General features: G+C 36.5%; 1 protein-coding gene across 1 annotated transcript; it reads left to right on the forward strand.

Annotated features, from left to right (window-relative positions):
- Positions 1–7005: 7005 nt before the first annotated feature.
- Positions 7006–8109, forward strand: LOC121488803 (cytochrome c-like). Its single transcript, XM_041751097.1, has 2 exons — positions 7006–7042; positions 7811–8109. Exons 1-2 carry the CDS (start codon positions 7006–7008, stop codon positions 8107–8109), a joined length of 336 nt encoding a protein of 111 aa, XP_041607031.1.
- The last annotated feature ends 13917 nt before the right edge of the window (positions 8110–22026 follow it).

Here is a 22026-nt window from a genome sequence, read left to right on the forward strand (position 1 = left end):
TCAGCCTCCAAGATCTTGTCATTTAAATCAGGTCCAGGTGCAGATGTGCCATTTCCTTGGATTGAGTTTCTCAAGTATGGTTCCTACCAACCTGAAGACTGTTAACTAAAGAGACAAAATTATCTGCCACATACCTACCCCACACACTGATAAGAAAACTCAGGATAATTGAAACAGATACTGCCTTTCACAAAAAGACAAAATGGGAAGCACAGCAGTTCTGAAATCCATCTGGGTGTGTGTTCCCAGTTTCTTGATAACAGCACAGTCATGTTTCCTGGGAATGACTCACTGGAACTTTGGCTGCTCCTTCTGAGATGTTGATTCCGTACTCTGAATCATTTTTCCCCATGAGAAAAAAAATAGGCATTCTTGTAATAAGCAGTTTTGCTCAGCCTGCCTCCTCCAGGTTAAGAAAATAAAACCTTATTGTTTTGTAGTATCTCATTCTTTGCATGCCAAGTTTATACAATTCCTTTAAAAGCTTTATGTGCTTCCTGTGTATCAAATCATAATCCACTCCATTCAACAAAAGTTACACCCCTATTTCTTTCCAAAAAATACTTGGCCTAAGTACCAATGTTCCATGGGACAATGACTTTAAGATACATTGAAGCGGGATCCCTGGGTGGCGCAGCGGTTTGGCGCCTGCCTTTGGCCCAGGGCGCGATCCTGGAGACCCGGGATCGAGTCCCACGTCGGGCTCCCGGTGCATGGAGCCTGCTTCTCCCTCTGCCTGTGTCTCTGCCTCTCTCTCTATCTCTCTGTGACTATCATAAATAAATAAAAAAAAATTTTTAAAAAATAAAAATAAAAAAAAGATACATTGAAGCCTCGAGCGGGTGATACAGTCGATTCAGTGTCCAACTCTTGATTTTGGTTCAGGTCATGATCTCAGAGTTGTGAGATTAAGCTCCACATCAGGCTCTGCACCAGGCTTAAGATTCTCTCTCTCCTCCCTCTGTCCCTCCCCACCTCAAAAAAAATACTTTGAAGCCTTGTCGTCTAGTTGAAAATATCTGAGTCATACACTTAGGATCCTTCAGGCCCTTTATTTTCTAGCAGAGAAAGTTTGCCAGAATATTCTTAGAAAACCTGGTAAGCATACTGTTAAATTTTTCTCGGGTGACAACAAAGGGTCTCACAGGCATACTCTAGAGATCTGCCTTTGTACCACTGTAGATTTGATCTTTGCTCAGATGTCACCATTGACAGAAAATCTTGTTGGGAGACACTGAAGGTGAGAAACTTTTTAATACAGAAAACCATGATTACTGTATATTTCCCCTAACTTTCCTTAAAAACCATTCCTTAAATCTCTACATTCTATTCAAAATAGTTTCGTCTTGAGTTTCATACCTCCTTATTTTACCACCACCAAACACATATACACCAACAAAAACCTATTCGGCAAGATCTAAATCTATTCAGCCAGATTCATAAGTTCATCAGGTATATATATCAAAATATAATAGCCATTGCTTCCTTTATGTCCCCCAAATCTCATTTAAATTTCTCTTTTGGCAACCCTAACCCAAAATCACACAGGGAAAAGAACAATGGGAAAGAGACCAAGCTTAGTTGACACAGAACAAAACCATAATAGTTACAGAAGCAGCAAACATTATTTTCCTCCTTTTGTTATAAGCTTATCCCTCTTTTTCTGCAAACACTGCAAAAATTAAAAGCTTCATATTCCATAACAAATTGTGATTTTTTAACATGTCAATAGCTTTAAGGAAGGAAAAACCTATGAACATTTGCCGCAATAATTAGTCACTTAATACCTTCCTGTGCACCTGTAAGATCCTTCCATTTTTCTCTTCTTATTCCTCAGGTCTGATAGCTCTCCATTCAGAAATCCTTCAGTAGTTTTGTTCTGCTTATATAATTATAAATGTTCTTTGTGAATAAAATTTAATCAATACGGAAAAGCAAAATGAAGCAAAAATCATTAGAAATTCCACAACACTGCAACATCCACTATTAACACTGTAGATGCCCATTGCCCATGGTTCTTTTAATGCACACACACACACACACACACACATATACTTTTACATCTTTCAGGGTAATTTTTATTGTGAACAAATTTATTAACTCCTTCTTTCTTCACTTGTGTGTTTTTTTTTTCTTGTCCTACCTCTACCTTTCTATAAATCATCATATCTCCATCAAGGTAATCAACACTAGAAACCTAGAATATAGTTTTCTGTGGCTTTCACTGTGTGTGTGTGTGTGTGTGTGTGTGTGTGTGTGTGTGTGTGTGTTAGTATGGTTTACCACAATTTATCTTTACTTTTGAAAATCTCTCCAACTCAGTTCCTCAAAAAAGTCAAAAGTAGAACTACTCCATGATCTAGAAATTGCACTACTAAGTATTAACCCCAAAATACTAATTCAGAGGGATACATGCACCCTAATGTGTATAGCTGCAATATCTACCATAGCCAAATTATGGAAAGAGCCCAAAGTGCCTACAGACTGATGAATGGATAAAGAAAATGTGGTGTGTATGTGTGTATATATGTGTGTGTGTGTGTATATATATGTATATGTATATATATATAATGGAATATTATTCAGCAATCAAAAAAGAATGGAATCTTGACATTTGCAGTGACATGGATGGAGCTAGAGAGTATAATGCTAAATGAAATAAGTCAGAGAAAGACAAATACCATATGATTTCATTCATATGTGGAATTTAAGAAACAAAACAAAAGGAGGAAAGAGAGAGGGGGAGGCAAACCAAGAAACAGACTCTTAAATATAGAGTAAATTCATGGATATCAGAGGGGAGGTAGGTGGGATGATGCGTGAAATAGGTGATGGGGATTAATGAGGGCACTTGTGATGAGCACAGAGTGATGTATGGAAGTGTCAAATCACTATATTGCATGCCTGAAACTAATATTATACCATATGTGAACTGGAATTTAAATAAAAACTTGAAAGGAAGGAGGGAGGGAGGGAGACAGGGAGGGAGGGAAGAAGAAAGAAGAAAGAAAGAAAGAAAGAAAGAAAGAAAGAAAGAAAGAAAGAAAGAAAGAAAGAAAGAAGAAAGAAGAAAGAAAGAAAAGAAAGAAAAGAAAAGAAAAGAAAAGAAAAAAGAAAAGAAAAGAAAGAAAAGAAAATCTCTCCCACTCAACTGATAGATAGTAGAGAGCTAGCTTATTTCAACGAATTCATAATATATTAATCCTTAATTCTGCTCAGTTTTGTACCTTGTATACAATAAAAATAAAGATCCCATTTTTACTTTCTTCCAAATGAAGTCAATTATATTCATACTGCTTATTACACAAAAAATTTGTTCCCATAAAATTTCCATATATTAAATCCTTTGTATACTAACTTGAGTTCTCTATTTTATTCTTCCAGTAGATATTTCTGGTACTATACCAATGCCATATTGTTTGTTAATAATAGATTAATATTTCAATATCTATTAATATAAGTTTATTCCCACCATTCATCTTTTCCCAACTTCTTTAGCTAACCTTGTTGCTCATTCTTTTATATTCAAATGGTATCATTTTGTCCAAAGTGCTTTAAATATACTGAAATTTTAGTTGGAGTTGTATTAAATGTATGTACAAATCTGTTACTATTGACATTTTATATTATTAATTCTTCCCAGCCAAGAGCATGGTGTCTTTCAGAATGGCTAATGGACTTCAGTAGATTTTATAGTTTTCTTAATATAGATATGGTTTCCTTCTTTATAAGTTTATCTCTAATATTTCCTAGTTTTCCTACTTAATGTGGTAGTGAGGGCAAACAAGGCTAAATCATAAACTTAATTTTTTAGCTCTTGGAAAACTAGCATGAGCCATGACCAAATTTTTAACCAGAATTACATTAAAGACCTGAGCTAGTGCGATCTCTGCATTAACAAAGGCAAGATGATACGGCAATCCCAATTGATCAGTTACAAACCTCAGACCAGCAAAAAGTATGAGCAAATGACAGCAAATCCATGGCCACTAATAGATATACACACACAAAAAGAGCGCAGTACTTACCCCCATGAATTTGACTGAAACATTTTACAAGGAGCAATTTTATTTTAAAAAATTATGTATAGAGATAATTATATATATATACACATATATATATGTTTACAAGGAGCAATTTTATTTTAAAAAATTATATATATACATATATATGTATGGTTAAATCATTTAAAATAAAATGCTGACTGGAGGCAAGGGCAGAAAAACTCAATCTGCAAATTTACAGATTTGCATTTCACACAAACTGTCTCTTCAGCAAACTGCCTCTGTCTTAATTAGAAATCACAAGAAACATTAGTAATGAAAGAAAATGCTGGTTTTCTACCTTGGATATCAAGTTCATAATATTTAAAAATCTCATTCTAAAAAGTCAAAAATGCAATCATTTTCATTTGGAAGATTCTATAATCAAGGACTAACACTAATCTTTTGAAAGATGGTACAAACAGGAGGAACAGTGTGTGAATTTTACTGCCTGTTCCTTCTGGTAGTCTGTAGCTACAACCATTGTGTCCTAACCTCCAGACACATGCAAAAAACAGATCAATTGGTTAGCTGAATAGTTTCAATCAAGATATTTTTGCATATCCTTGAATACCAACTTATCTTTTGAGATCTTATTATAGTATCCTAGTGTTGGGATGAACTTAAGAGTCCTATATCCCAGACATTTAAGCTCCACTTGATTTTATTATTGATTTTTCCGATAAACATGCCATCCAACCAAAGTTGTATTAAGGGACAGGCAGGCTGGACAGCCAAAATGCCAGGCTGTAAGGGACACCAAAAATTCTTTAAATAAATTGAAAATAGTCTTTTATTTATTCTTTAAGTAAATTTATATATGATTCCTTACATAACTGTCAAATTATAAGTGAAGTCTTCCATTTAGTTCCTGTTCTTACACACACATACACACACACACACATATATATTAATATATATATGTGTGTTATATATTATATTAATATATATGTGTGTGTGTATTCAAAATGTTTTTTCTGTATACATCTATTCAGAAAAATATATACATTATTCATAATCCCTACTACTTTTTGTGGAGAATGTATCCTTTCAATTGATAGATCTTTTAGTAGCTCTGTGGAGAAAAAAACAAAACAAAACTCACTCATTATGATGGCCTCTGACACACTTGAGGCAGAGGCAGTGGCAAAATTCAAAATATTTACTAACCAGTATAGCAGTGAAACCTGCTAACCAAAGCTTCTTTTTTAGAAAAAAAAAATTATAAAGGGGACTAATATATCTATCTATGCCTTTATTTCTCTAGATGAAATAATCTCATGACTTTCAGAACTGACTTCATTATCTTGTCTTCAAATCCTCTCCCATGGTTTGTCATTCTCTTCCTCTCCCCAAAGACACAGCCCTCACTGGTGAAGACAATCATCCATATATGCTCCCACCAATAGGAAATACAGCAGCACTACCACTTCTCCTTCCCGTTTTTGGTTGGGTTTTATTTTTAAGATTTTATTTTTTTTATTTTTTTATTCATGAGATACACAGAAAGAGAGGCAGAGACATAGACAGCGGGAGAAGCAGGGTCCTCATGGGACCCCAGGATCATGACCTGAACCAAAGGCAGATGCTCAAACACTGGGCCCCCTAGGCATCCCTCTCCTTTCTTTATAGCATAATTTTTAAATAGTCAAAAAATATACTTTTTTGGCAGCTTCATCATGCTGTGCCTTATCATTTATCTTCCTATAATCTTTTCATATTACCTTGTTACGTTCAAAGTTGTGTCAAAATACTTAATTAGAAAAACAGACGCCTATTTGATGACTTGGAGAGGGAACCTGCCAAAGTCATTTGTCCTCCTTTCCAAAATACATGAATCAGAATACCCTTATGTGTAATATATTTATTCTAGCTGCTTATATTAAAATTTGCTCAAAAGAATTGTTTTTCTACTTGCCAATCTAATTAACATTTCCATGACTGGGAGAAGCATCTTTTATACCAATGTTTAATTCACACATCAGTAAGCACTAATGATAAGTGTATTTCCATATCAACTTCTAGCAGTTAGGTATGTCAGTGACAGGCATCATAAAATTAAATAGATAACTAATATTCAAAGAGACTGCAATAAAAAAAATATTGTGGTAATTACCAATGTCGAAAGTGAAGAGTTTTAATCAAATCATTTTCTTGGGTGACCATATTTTCATATAAATATGAGTTTGAGAAATCACAGAGAAGTTTGCTGCCTTCAACACTAAATGCAAATCTAATTAGTGCCTTTTTACTGCAATTAATAACTATTATACTCAGCATTCCTTAAATCAGCATAAATAAGTTCTCTTTGGCTTTTCTCTCTCCACCTTACTCTTTTTCCCCTATGTTTCTCATTAATGTTTGGTAACAAAGAAGAGTATTGATTTCTCTTGAAAAAACTAGTTACCATTCCTACTGTCCTGGAGATTTCCTCAGGAGTAGGCAGGGTAGATATTTGAAGAGACTTCTAATTCCCTCTATTGCTTTTGTTGTGGCTTTTAACAGTTTCTGAAAGATGCCATCAGTTTTGTATGATAGTATCTCCTAGTGTAAGCTCATCAAAATCTTGCTTTCCATCGGTGCTCTATTTATTTGAGAATATAAATGTCCTTTTGTCCTCCTGTTAAAATTAGATTCTCAGAAACAAATAGCTTTCTTTAAAATAGTACTTCATAATTTTCTAGCCACACTTACAGATGCTGGTATTTGCAAGAGATAGTTATTATGAGCATTAAATCAACATGTACTAATTCATTGAAAAACCAAGCTGATGAAGAAGAATCTTTACTTATGCCCTGATACCAAAAAAATAGTTTAATAAAAAGTATAATAGTAAAATAAAATGGCAATGAGCTAGAAACTAGAATACTTGAGCCATAATCCTGATGCCCACACTTATTTTACTAGCTGTGAGATCATGTACACATTATTTAAGCTCTTTAAGCCTCTTGTTATTTACAAAATGGTGGTGAATATGTCAGCAAAACTGGATATAGCACGTGAGAGAAAACAAGAGATCAAGGGTGATTAAGCAAATTAAAGGATGATTTTGCTATTTACTGAGATAAGGAAGATGGCAGGAAAATAAGGGAAAAAATGGGGCTATTTTGATGTGTTAAATTTCAAATATCTATAATATATCCAAACCAAGATAGCAAGTAGGCAGCTGAATATACAAGTCTAGAGTTCTGAACAGAAGATACAAATATTAATACTCATATATTAATAATAATTACTTCCACTCACTATGAACCAAACAATGCAACAGATGTTGTAGGTAAGTTATTTATTCCTCCAGACAAACTGTTGAATTCATAATGAGTATTATTACCATTATTATTATTATTTTCTTTTTTTAAGATTTTATTTATTATTTTGAGAGAGAGAGGGCAAAAGCAGGGTAGGGAAACAGGGAGAAGAAGAAACAGACTCCCCACTCAGTGGAGGCTCAATCCCACCACCCCTGGATCACCATCTGAACCAAAGGCAGACGCTTACCCCACTGAGCCACCCAGGCACCCCTCCCATTATTATTATTTTCTAACACTCAACACAGAGTCTAGTTAAGTAAACTACCAAAATATTTGAATGAATTCTCAGCTTCCAAATGAGGAACTCAAGACTCAGAAAAGAAACTTAGCCACATCTAGTAAGTAGTAGAACCAGAATTTAAAATTAAATTTGTCTTGGGTAGGATGTCTGGCTTGCGAGTCCGCAACTTTCAAGTGCGATGAAAGAGTGATTTTAAAATGAGTGATGTTGAGAAGGCAAGAAGATTTCTGTTCATAAGTATGCCCAGTACCATACTGTGGGAAAGGGAGACAAGCACAAGACTGGGCCAATTCCTCATGGTTTATTTGGACAAAAGGCAGGTCAGGCCCCTGGATTTTCTTACATGGATGCAAACAAGAACAAAGACATCACCTGGGGAGAGAAGATATCAATGAAGTATTTGGAGAATTCCAAGAAGTACATCCCTAAAACAAAAGTGATCTTCACTGGCATTAAGGCAGGGGAAAGCACAGACTTGATAGCTTATCTCAAAAAAGCTACTAAGGAGCAATAGCTGGCCACTGCCTTATCTATTACAAAACAAAAATGTTTCATGACTTCTTTTATGTATACTATATTTAAATTGATTTCATACATCAGAATTCAGACCATGAATGGCTGATAGACTATTTCTTTTGGACAGTCCTGATTGAAATAAGATTGGCTTGTGGTGAAGTGAGTATGACCGTCTTTTGGAACTTTTATAGTAAGTCTGGTTCAGCAAGTGCTATCACTGTTTTCCCTTTCTAACCACGTGATTGGAATTGATTAGTAATGTTCAGCTTTTCACAGAGATAGCAAATGCCAGCTCTAAATCAGCAGGAGATTGGTTTTATATTTAAAGTTATATATAATTGGTTATATTAATATGTTTAAATATTGAGAAAATAGTGAAGGGTCACTGTCCATAGAACAGCAAGACTTAGCTGTGTTTCAAGTCATGTTCATTACCCTATTAAACACAAGAACTGATGATAAGCTGGCACTGTCCACTTTATCTTTTTGGTCTTAAATATGCCAATTTAATTAAAATTCCTTGCATTTAATATATTGCCTTTTGCTTAATGAAAGGTATTTTCACATGGCTTATGTATAATACTAAATAAAGAATATTTAACACTTCTCACATTTTATATATGATCTATAAGGTCAGATGCTTTTAAAATTCAGTGTGACAAGATATAGTAGCAAACTTATTTATTCTTTACTAAGTCAGACTAAGTCATAATTCAGGATTGTCTTTTAAACAGCTATTCAAAAACACAACTTTAGAATTACCATATATGTATGATTGGTAACGATGGTACTTTTGCCAACTCCTTTGAAGGATTGAAGTAGAGGAGATATATCACCAGCACAGATTTGTAACTTATGTGATAAGGCTTAAGATAATTAAAAACAAAATCATATATCATTAAAAAAAATGTTTTGAATTCTTACCTTTACTGCAGAGGTCACATCAGCTACAATGACTATTCTTAACTTTACTGCAGAAGTCATATTCATTAATTTATTTAATCTACACAATAACCATTTCAGGTAAGAGCAGATGAGAGACTAACACTCAGAGAAGCTGAGTGGTTTGACATCATTATGCATCTGTTCATTATGCCAGGATCTCTATTACCCATAGCTAAAGACGATCATATAAATTGACCATGCAAAACCTTCTCATGTAAAAATACTTCCATACTCTAAAATTAGAAAACCTATGCTGGGCCTTTTTGAAGACTGATTCTGCAGCTTTCATAGACACTATTGTCAATCGGACTTCAAAACATTTTATCATGCATAACATAGCAAGATAATCTATTACAATCATCATTTGTTTTCTTCTTGCTTCTTTAAAGACCCAAAAGAATGAGAGATGTTGTTCTCAATTACCTCCTAGACAGCAAACGTACCCTGGACTCCTAGAGGTTTGGAGACTCTCTTGCCACAGGGGAAAATTAACAGGGCTCCATTTGGAAATGCTTCTGCTTACAGAGGCCATAGACTCTGGTGAGGGGCATAGGATTGTTGGCCCTATATGGAAGCAAAAGGATAACTTCTCTAAGTCTTGAGAAAAGGTATTTGGGATGTATGAGGGACAGAGACTCCTCTTTTTTTGTACACAGTGCCCAGATGAGGGGGAAGGTTTTGGAGTGGGCTTTGGGAGGTAAGTTGGTGGCTCTTCCCTCTACCTAGAACGTTCTTCCCCCAAATATTCACATGGCTGATTCCACACCTCATCCAAGACTCTAATCACATGTCATGAGCTTCTGAAAGCCTTCCTGATTACTCAAAAAATCTACTCTGACACCCCACCATCACCTCTTTTCTTACTTTGTCTTTTATTGCTTTCCAATTCTGATCTCAACCTGATATTTTATAACATACATATTGTACTTACCTATTTATATATTTATGTAGAAGCTTATTGTTCTTCCCCACCAAAATTTATGCCCTTTGAAGGCAGAGATTTGAGTTTATTCAACATTATATAACTAATACACAGTAAAAATATTTGTTATGTGATAAGTTTCCCAGATCCCTTGAAAGGACATAAACATACAAATGTGGGAATCCCTGGGTGGCTCGGCGGTTTAGCACCTGCCTTTAGCCCAGGGCGTGATCCTGTAGTCCCAGGATCGAGTCCCACGTTGGGCTCCTGCATGGAGCTTGCTTCTTCCTATGCCTGTGTCTCTCTCTGCCTCTCTCTCTCTCTGTGTCTCTCATGAATAACTAAATAAAAATATTTTTTAAAAAAAACATACAAATGTAATTTTTAGAGACCCCCACAATTTAACTTTTTGGAATTTTCAAAATTTTTGTCAAGTATTTTACGTGTGTGTATAATGTATGCTAGGTGAAAATAATAGAACAACCACATATCACTAGTTAGCTGAAGAATTAGAACATTTCAACATCTTCAAAGCCTTTTGTGAGCCCCTTCCTTATCCCATAGGGAATCACTGCCATGAATTTTTTACTTTTTTATCCACCTGCTTTTCTTTACAATTTTGAATGTTTGCCTTTTCCTTTTTAAAAAAAAAAAAAGATTTTATTTATTTATTTGACAGAGAGCGAGAACACAAGCAGAGGGAGTAGAAAAGGGAGAAGCAGGCTCCTGGCTGAACTAGGAACCTGATGTGGGGCTTGACGCTAGGACCCTGGGACCATGACCTGAGCCAGAGGCAGAGGCTTAACTGACTGAGCCACCCAGTTGCCCCTGTTGTTTCCCTTTAAAAATATCATTTTCTCTTTGCCTACTTTAAACTTCATCTTTTTTATTCTTTTTAATTTTTTTTAATTGGAGTTCAATTTGCCAACATATAGCATAACACCTAGTGTTATGTGCCTCCCTCAGTGCCCATCACCCTATCAAACCAACCCCCCGCCCACCTCCCTTTCCATTACCCCTTGTTCATTTCCCAGAGTTAGGAGTCTCTCATGTTCTGTCTCCCTTCCTGATATTTCCCACTTATTTTTTCTCCTTTCCCCTTTATTCCCTTTCACTATTTTTATATACCCAAATGAATGAGACCATACAATGTTTGTCCTTCTCCAACTGACTTATTTCACTCAGCATAATACCCTCCAGTTCCATCCACATCGAAGCAAATGTGGGTATTTGTTGTTTCTAATGGCTGAGTAATATTCCATTGTATACATAGACCACATCTTCTTTATCCATTCATCTTTCGATGGACACTGAGGCTCCTTCCACAGTTTGGCTATTGTGGCCATTGCTGCTATAACATCCGGGTGCAGGTGTCCCAGCGTTTCACTGCATCTGTATCTTTGGGGTAAATCCCCAGCAGTGCAATTGCTGGGTCATAGGGCAGATCTATTTTTAACTCTTTGAGGAACCTCCACACAGTTTTCCAGAGTGGCTGTACCAGTTCACATTCCCACCAACAGTGCAAGAGGGTTCCCCTTTCTCCACATCGTCTCCAACATTTGTTGTTTCCTGCCTTGTTTATTTTCCCCATTCTCACTGGTGTGAGGTGGTAAACTTCATATAAGTGAACAATATCCCATGTATTTTCAACTTATTTCTTTGGCTCAGTATATTTGAGGTGAACTCATAGCTGTGGTCCCCTCATTTTTATTCCTTCATAGTATCCCATTGTATGAAAAACACAATACAGTTATCTTTAATAATCTCATGTTTTGCTGCGGAATGTTCAAGTTGTTCCCAATTTTTTGTTATTATAGACAACACAACTATGAAATGCTGGTACACATCTCCCAGCACACATGTTCAGGAGTTGCTCTAATCTATATGTCATAGAGATGAATTTGGGGGTCATAGGGAAACTGTATATTGATAAACTCCATATGATAACATCAAAAATCTTCCAAAATGGGTGTCTATTGTTCAGCTGGTATACACAGGTATAGATTCACCAGTTTTTAAAATATTGAAATAATTCTACACGTAAGAAATAGCTGCTGCCCTGAATCTCTTATGGGTCCCCCTATATTTTCCATGGCCCTAGGATGACTAAACTATCCCAATTTGCCTGAAGCTAAGAAAATTTCTGGGACAAAGGATATTCAGTTTTAAACCAGAAAAGTTCCCAACAAGTCGAGACAAGTTGGTCACTCTACCTTGCAGCCTCATAGCCATCAAAGGTTTTCTCACAATTCAGAGTAATGTCTAACACTGCAAAATATGACTATTGTTGATTGTTGCATCTTACTATACTCTCAACGACAGATTCTCTGTTCCATTTCTCCCTCTCTTCACCATTACTTGTTATAGTTGTAATGTTTCATTTTTGTTATCCAGGGGCATAAAATGTGTTCTCATTATAGTATTTTCATTTTCCTCATGTGATTGATCATGTTTTCAAAGGGTAATTGGCTATTTATGTGTCTTTATGAAAGTGTTTCATCATGCCAGAGAGGGGCAAATATAATCAGCTAGGTAAAATGGCTCCAGGCTGTTCAAAAACTTCATTTTCCAACAGTCTTTTAAAAACCAAAGCTTTGGAAAAATTCTCTGTCCCAGTTTTACTTAGAGAGAGTTGAGTTCCGCCCTCCAAATTGGCCATCAAAGTTTGTACCCTGAGCATCTATCACGATGGCAAAAAAAAAAAAAAAAAAAAAAAAAAACCTGATATCCAAAAGCCCTTTCCTACTTTTTTTGGATTATGTAAGCCACCTGAGCACCCTGTACCATAGCAAAAAAGAAGAGATTGACAAACGAATTACAACTAATATTGAATATCTAGCCAAACTAAGTTGAATAATTAATACATGGATTTTATTTTACTGGGAAATATACAGCAATAGGATACTATTGCACCTCCACTTGGGGGCCCATATTCACACACTCTATAGTAGACTCCTCTGACCACCAAACTGAACACAGTATAATCTGCTCTAAATGTGTAATTCATACAAATTAGTATATGTCCAAAACCAGGATGAAAATTAGTACAGTCTTAAAATAGAAAGCAAATCTAAAGGTAGTCAGAGACTGAAAATGAAGTACCATAGTTGGTCCTCCTGTCTTTTAAAGTGTTTTAATTAAGTATGTCTGGGGAAAGTGGGTCATGAAGGTAACTGAGAAAGGCATCATATAATTGCTGCACCGCATGTGTGATCTCTAAAAACAGTGACATTTCCTGGTTCAAAAAGTTTTTGCCCAAGTTCCTTGGCTGAGAGGAATAAAGCCTGATTTTAACCTTGCTAAGCAATATTTCCGTGGCTTTTACATTCTACCAAATCATATGTTCATGATCTTCTACATCAGTGTATGGTAACAAATCTTTTGCTTGTTTTCATTATGTCATGCTTAAAAGAAAAAGAATTTCTTTAGCAATGTTCATAGGGTATTATTCACAATATTTTGGTATGTAGATAGGGAGAGTGGAGGCAGCAGAAGAGTTGGAGTAAGAGAATAAGTGGCTCACAAAACTACGGAGAACAAGCTTACTCTTGAGAAACACAATTTAAGAAGTTTGAGAAAACCATCCAATCCCAAAATGCCAACTAACTCCTTGTTTCAGTGCCTGGAATTCCATCATCCAACCCTAATTATTAGGCCTTGAAATTTCTCAACAAGAACACCCTATGTGTTTCTTTTTAAAGGCAACTATTTGCAGAATATGTGACTCAAAAATAACATAGTGGATGAGAAGGAAATGGCAGCTAAAACCGCACCAACCAACAGAGAAGTTCTTATAACCCCTATAAATGTTTATTTTGCCCCTACTCAATTGACTGAAGAAGCATGAAGGAATCAAAGGCAAGGCTTACCTTCTTTATAGCCCACTCTCATCAATACTACTAATGAGTCATTGCCCCCCCACCCCAGCCCCTTTACCACTTGTCATAAGCCAAGCAATGACCTATTCTTCACTACTGCATCTGAAGATCCCCAGTGGAGCCCAACCAGTATCTGACCATTCATTCACCAAGCCCTGAGGATGGAATATCTGGCCTGTTGGTTCTGTTTTGCTTTTTTTTAAGATTTATCTATTTATTTATTCATGAGAGAGAGAGAGAGAGAGAGAGAGAGAGAGAGAGAGAGAGGCAGAGACACAAGCAGAGGGAGAAGCAGGCTCCATGCTGAGAGCCCGATGCGGAACTTGATCCCGGGACTCCAGGATCGTGCCCTGGGCCAAAGGCAAGCACCAAACCATTAAGCCACCCAGGGATCCCCTGTTGGTTCTGGTTTGTAGGAAATCTTAAACTGCTTCATTTACTAAATACAACAAATGGGGAGTTTTTATTTTTAAAATATAAATAATCTATCAACAGAAATGAAATACAAAGAAACAGTTAAGAATTTAAAAACTACCTTTTTGTTAAAACCTGAATTACTATTCATGTTGAACATGTAAGGAATTTTAATGACTACTATGTAGATCATGTATTATTCTGTTGTTTTCATATGCCGTATCTTTTTATTTAAAGAGCTAAATCCAAAGTCACTTGGAGCAATAAGAAAATAAAAGAAATCTCTACAAACATGGAAACATGTAAACCCATGCTTGGAAAGGAAACCCCTTTTCTCTTTAGATGGGCTTTAGATGGCCTGATATTTGGAGGTGGGACTTTTGGGAGGTAATTAAGTTTATTATTTTATTTTTTTTAAAGTTTTTATTTATTTATTCATGAAAGACAGAGAGAGAGAGGCAGAGACACAGGCAAAGGGGGAAGCAGGCTCCACACAGGGAGCCTGACGTGGGACTCGATCCCAGGTCTCCAGAATCACGCCCTGGGCCGAAGGCAGGTGCCAAACAGCTGAGCCACCCAGGGATTCCCGGTAATTAAGTTTAGATGAGGTCATGAGTGTTCTCATAATAGAATTAATGCTCATAGAAGAAGAGCTCCCTCTGTGTCTTCCCATGGGCACCCACCAAGCAAAGGCCATGTAAAGACATAACCAGAAGACAGCTATCTGCAAACCAGGAAGAGGACTCTCACCACACAACACATTGGCTGATGCCTTGCTCTGGACTTCCCAGCCTCCAGAACTGTGAGAGATAATGCTTGTCATTCAGCCACCCAGTCTATGATATCCTGTTATAGCAGCCCAAGCTGACTAAGACTTCATATTATACAAAGGCAGGAGAACTGTGCAGTTATTAATATATATGGTTATACACACAGAGACACCTACACACACATAGGAAAATAAATGTCCTATCTATTTGAAAGGAAGAGATAAGTCAAGCAATTTATATTTTTTAAAATTGAAAGAATCAACATAATTACATACATACATAAGATGAACACTAGAGAAGAAAATAAAGGATTTGACATAAATCTAATTAGTCATATCAGCAGAGAGATGTACAGGTTGGTTTTAGTAAACACAGGGTGGTTTTTGAGCGGAAAGTAAATAAGTGCACTGAGGTACTGTACTAATCACATTTGTTCCAACATTGACCTTATAATAATTAAAAATTGATGCTTGCAACATAATACAGCTGTGCAATCATATTTAAACCTAATCATTTCATAGAGAGAGGAAAGTTGTACAAAAAGGTCAAAAACACTTTAATTTCATGACAGTAAATTTACTCTTTATTCCCAAAGTGAAAATGTCTAATTTCTAAAAGAGCAAACCAATAATTACTTATTATAAAGCTATTTTAGTCAATACTTAATTTCTCTATATTGATTAGTGTTTAGACATTTAAAATGTACCCTACAGCAAGAATATGTGTACAATACTATTCTCTCTACTGATGTTTGTAAGTATTACCGGTATTGATTTAAGACATGTCTCAAAAATGCCAAACTTAATAGAATCATATAAAACGGGGTTTGACTCTTTTAAAACTGGAATTTAATTTTTAAATGTTTGAATAATAGTGTCCTTAAAGGTCTCTGTATCATGATCGCTATTCCTGCCATTACATATTTTAATGATGAGTGCATGATTAAACTGTGCATTATAAATTCCGCCCCTCTCCCGAAAGTAATAGAGAAGGAAAATATAAAAATGATCAACTCTATCACTCACAACTGGAACAAAATGTTTTCTTTTTATTTTATGTACTTCTGATTGTAAAATAAGGACTGGGATATTATCCGCCCCCCCCCCTTAACTTGCATTCTGTGTAAGTTAGAGCTCTTTGCAATAAAACGAAATGATGCTTCATCAGGATGTTACTGGGAGTACCAAGGCAATTTACCAACTTTCTATCATTAAGTCTGAGAACATCACTGTGAGGCAGGTATTAATATAACACTTCTCTCTTGAGGAATTCAGTGCACTTTACATAACTTTACTTTATTAACTCTTCCTTGAGCTGGGCAAAAAGGCTAAGTAAGACACCTATCCAATGTACCTCATAGCCAATGATTGCATAAAAAAAGAAAAGACTATCCGGTCATATGCTTTAAGTTCACTTTTACTTCTAATCTGAAATTATGACCAAAGAGAAGGCCAATAGGTTTTACTCCATATATTTAGCTTCTGTTAATATTAATTTTTAACAAATTTCAATTTTATAAACATGAAGTCAGAATTAAAACACCTAAAGAGTATCATGTCATCGGCGAAGAGGGAGAGTTTGACTTCTTTGCCAATTTGAATGCCTTTAATGTCTTTTTGTTGTCTGATTGCTGAGGCGAGGACTTCCAGAACTATGTTGAACAGCAGAGGTGAGAGTGGACATCCCTGTCTTGTTCCTGATCTTAGGGGAAAGGCTCCCAGTGCTTCCCCATTGAGAATGATATTTGCTGTGGGCTTTTCGTAAATGGCTTTTAAGATGTCGAGGAAAGTTCCCTCTATCCCAACACTCTGAAGGGTTTTGATCAGGAATGGATGCTGTATTTTGTCAAATGCTTTCTCTGCATCTAATGAGAGGATCATATGGTTCTTGGTTTTTCTCTTGCTGATATGATGAATCACATTGATGGTTTTACGAGTGTTGAACCAGCCTTGTGTCCCAGGGATAAATCCTACTTGGTCATGGTGAATAATTTTCTTAATGTGTTGTTGGATCCTATTGGCTAGTATCTTGTTGAGAATTTTTGCATCCATGTTCATCAGGGATATTGGTCTATAATTCTCCTTTTTGGTGGGGTCTTTGTCTGGTTTCGGAATTAAGGTGATGCTGGCCTCATAGAACGAATTTGGAAGTACTCCCTCTCTTTCTATCTTTCCAAACAGCTTTAGTAGAATAGGTATGATTTCTTCTTTAAACGTTTGATAGAATTCCCCTGGGAAGCCATCTGGCCCTGGACTCTTGTGTCTTGGGAGGTTTTTGATGACTGCTTCAATTTCCTCCCTGGTTATTGGCCTGTTCAGGTTTTCTATTTCTTCCTGCTCCAGTTTTGGTAGTTTGTGGCTTTCCAGGAATGCGTCCATTTCTTCTAGATTTCCTAATTTATTGGCGTACACCTGTTCATAATATGTTTTTAAAATCGTTTGTATTTCCTTGGTGTTGGTAGTGATCTCTCCTTTCTCATTCATGATTTTATTAATTTGAGTCTTCTCTCTCTTCTTTTTAATAAGGTTGGCTAATGGTTTATCTATCTTATTAATTCTTTCAAAGAACCAACTCCTGGTTCTGTTGATCTGTTCCACAGTTCTTTTGGTCTCGATATCATTGAGTTCTGCTCGAATTTTAATTAACTGTCTTCTTCTGCTGGGGGTGGGGTCTATTTGTTGCTTTTTCTCTAGTTCCTTTATGTGTAAGGTGAGCTTTTGAATTTGAGATCTTTCCAGCTTTTGAATGGATGCTTGTATTGCGATGTATTTCCCCCTCAGGACTGCTTTTGCTGCATCCCAAAGATTTTGAACGGTTGTATCTTCGAGAAAATGCTCTGCATCACTTGCCATCAGGGAAATACAAATCAAAACCACAATGAGATACCACCTCACACCAGTGAGAATGAGGAAAATAAACAAGGCAGGAAACAACAAATGTTGGAGGCGATGCGGAGAAAAGGGAACCCTCTTACACTGTTGGTGGGAATGTGAACTGGTGCAGCCACTCTGGAAAACTGTGTGGAGGTTCCTCAAAGAGTTAAAAATAGACCTGCCCTACGACCCAGCAATTGCACTGTTGGGGATTTACCCCAAAGATTCAGATGCAATGAAACGTCGGGACACCTGCACCCCGATGTTTCTAGCAGCAATGGCCACAATAGCCAAACTGTGGAAGGAGCCTCGGTGTCCATCGAAAGATGAATGGATAAAGAAGATGTGGTTTATGTATACAATGGAATATTACTCAGCAATTAGAAACGACAAATACCCACCATTTGCTTCAACGTGGATGGAACTGGAGGATATTATGCTGAGTGAAATAAGTCAATTGGAGAAGGACAAACAGTGTATGTTCTCATTCATTTGGGGAATATGAATAATAGTGAAAGGGAATATAAAGGAAGGGAAAAGAAATGTTGGGAAATATCAGGAAGGGAGACAGAACATAAAGACTCCTAACTCGGGGAAACGAACTAGGGGTGGTGGAAGGGGAGGAGGGCGGGTGTTGGAGGGGAATGGGTGACGGGCACTGAGGTGGACACTTGACGGGATGAGCACTGGGTGTTTTTCTGTATGTTGGTAAATTGAACACCAATAAAAATTAATTTAAAAAAATAAATAAATAAAACACCTAAAGAGTATTGATCCTATTAATTCTTAAGCAGTAATAAGATAGAAAAAAATCAAGGGTAATAAGCAACTTTTCCCTCTATTAAAATATGCTCGAAATGATGAAAGCAGAATATGATCCGGGGGACAGGTATCACAACATCTTTAAGTAAATTCATGCCTTTCTTAACAAGAGTGCAATGATGTACAAATGAAGACAGCTAGAAGAGAGATACAAAGTGAAGGACATAGAAACACTAATAATATCTAATACTGCTTCCCAAGCGTCAGCCACTACTTTAAAGAATCCACATGTATTAACTCATTTCATCCTCACAACAACTCCCTGAGGCAGGTAATATCCCCATTTGATAGATAAGGGAACTCAGGCTCAGAGAGCTGAACCTGCCCTAGATCACGAAGCTACAAAGTAGCAGAGCCGGGCTACAACCCAGAAAATATGATTCCAGAGCTCAGGTTCTTGGCTAATTTTCTAGAAAGGAAGAAAACTGTCCACAGAGGCCTCAATCCATGATATACCTTATCATAGAGTTCCAAGTCCACAAGTTCTTTCCATTCAATTCCAACATTTCCTGCCTCACAGTCAAACTCACAATCAACAGAGAATCATTGTTCAAGTTTGTGCATTGTGTTTTCAAAATATGACAACAGTATTTAGAAGAGGGTCACAAGAAGGTAGTATAGTATTATCAGGAGTACAGTACTTTAACAGGCTGCCATTAGGCAAGTTACTTCCATCCAAGTTCCATAAAATAGAGATAATGGAACATACTTCCTGATGTTGTAGTCACAGAATTAAACCAGTTAATATTAAGTGTTTAACACACAGGTTCACAGGTAGTAAGCACTCAATAAGTGGTTGCTATAAGTTAAAATTATGTGTGCCATTCTCAAAACTCTGAAATTCAGAATTAACAGTGAAGTTAAGCACATCACAATACTGGTGATAAATTGAATTTAATTGATTCTTTTATCAAATATATGTTCTCTGTATTATGCATGATCTTATTTAATCCTTAGAATAAACCTAGAATTGAAGTGTGGTTAGGTCTACTTTTAGATAGGAGAATCGGCTTAGAGACAACTTGCCCACTATTTTGCCAAAAGTAAAATCACATGATCAATCAATTAACTAGATGCTTTCCCAGGATGAAAACCAATAAGCAGGGAGATTATTTGAAAAACTCTTCTCTCTCAAAACATAATGAAACTGAAAAAGTTCCTGGGCTAAAGGTCACCTTGTTTAGCTTTGCTATAATTAGACTAATGCTGCACCCAGAGAATAGTTAGAATAGAGATGATTAAGAGGAAAAATACTGCCCCAAAATACATCCCCCATGACCAGCACATACCAAGTGCTTTGATGCCTTCCATCAGAGCCACCAAGGAAAACAGCAGGGTCCAAGGTTGGGGTAGGAGCTTTCAAAGGGGACAGTGTTAGAGGGAGGCAGGCAAGAACTCTGCACTAAGGGGCTGGGGCCCCGGACAAAGGGAAGTAAGACTGTGATTGTGTACAGCAGACTTGCCTGGAATTAGCCTCACCTGAACCCAAACATCCTACAGAGGTCTTCTTTTGGTCTATTGATAGAAATCTGCAAAAAAAAAAAAAAAAAAAAAAAAAGAGAGAGAGAGAGAGAAAATACATTACATTAGTCCTTCTTTGAATCCCCTGAACTTTAACCTATCACTATTCCCTAAATTAGAAATGTCTTAGTTACGCAAAACAAAAATACCTCCTGTTGAATTAAAACCCTATTTCCTCTCTCTCCTAACATACATAAAAAGGTTTTGTCATTTCCATAATATTTGCTGTATAAAGAAAGAATATTACTTATCATTCTCATTTAAAGAATATGATGCAGAACTGATTATAATATATATTTTATTTCTACAATGACTGAAAAAAGCTTTATGTGGAAGAATGGAAATTCACCTTTCAATGGCTAATGTGCAAGCCAATATCGAAGATGTGGCAGATAAAAGTAATTGTATACAAAAAGAGTCACAAGCACAATGATACAGGGTTCTCTTATACAGGTGTGGAGAAAAGTGAAAAATAATTGAGCCTTATGTCAGAAAGAAATAGAACTGAAAATGTATCCATACTATCTCAAGAACCTCTAAGAGCTTTCATTTCATTATCAATTACCTGGCAGCAACCTAATCGTTTCTTCCATGTTTAGAATATATGGCCTCTCTTGATAATTCAAACTTTTAATAATTGTCATATAAAGTAAACCTTTTCTTATCTAACTCCAATCACTCATATGATCTAACTGAAGCATACAGCATGATGCTGAGAACATACCAGGTAACTACATAAACCCTGGCTGATGGTATGATTTTGGTCTCTTTCCCTTTTCTCTGACCTTAGTGGAGACAGGAGAAATGCTTAGACAGAAACACTGGCAAATAGTTAGATAGAAGAGGAAGTTGATGAGGGACAAATCCAGAGTAGAGCTGAGGAAAACAATGTGGAATGACTCACAGTGCCCTAGTACAGTAGGATCTATTTTAGAAGACACAGCCAGCCACCAACAAAATATGCATTGCAAAACAAACTTGCTAAAGCATACACTCAGAAAATAAACTGCTTCACTGCTTTCCCACTCAATTCCATGTAAATAATTCCCAAATTATCAACCTCTTTCTAACCCTGACCTCTCCCAGAATTCCAATTCCACTGGGGTAGTAAGATGGAATATTCTTTCTCCATGACTCACTCTGTCCTTCTTCCATGGTTTTACTGCAAGTATGGAAGGCATCATTGGTAGCACCTAGTGAGGAGAACCATTGTGGGTTGCCATAGTGAGCCACTGACATTTTAGTAGGAGTAGTAATCAAAATTAACAAGGAAAAATGTTTACTTGTCTTGCAGATCCTTCAGTCTCTTGAATCTAACAACGTATAGAAGAGACCTGACAACGCTTATGCTAGAAGTTAGAGAATCCTTGGGGAGAGGGTAGAAAGCTCACTGGAAACAGTGAAGTAGGTGATAATGGTTAACAGCATCTGTCTCTAGTAATGGAATGGACTTGTCTGTTATCCCCTGTAATAAAAGATCCAACAAAGGGATTAAATTTGGATCCCCTGGAAGCACCTCAAAGTTAAAATTTCTAAAATTAAACTTCCCCAAGAACCAGTTTCTGCTGACTTCCTTGTTTGTTAAGGGTACACTTGTTCTCTCAGGCTCCAAACATGAGTCATCCTGCCTCATTCCTCACCCACCCCCACTATATCTAATTAAATACCAACTCGGGTCTGTTTTTCTCTTCAGCACTTTTTTTTTTTTTTTTTTGCAACTTTCTGCTGCTTTCTTTTTCCCATTGCTTCATCTCTAATTTTGTTTTGACC

Source organism: Vulpes lagopus, chromosome 4, assembly GCF_018345385.1.
Source record: "Vulpes lagopus strain Blue_001 chromosome 4, ASM1834538v1, whole genome shotgun sequence".
In the NCBI taxonomy this organism is placed as follows: Eukaryota; Metazoa; Chordata; class Mammalia; order Carnivora; family Canidae; genus Vulpes; species Vulpes lagopus.

Coding starts and splice junctions, on each gene's coding strand:
- LOC121488803 (XM_041751097.1), top strand. CDS start 7,006: ATGGTGGTGAATATGTCAGCAAAACTGGATATAGCAC. Junction 7,043..7,810: donor AGCAAAACTGGATATAGCAC/GTGAGAGAAAAC, acceptor GATGTTGAGAAG/GCAAGAAGATTTCTGTTCAT.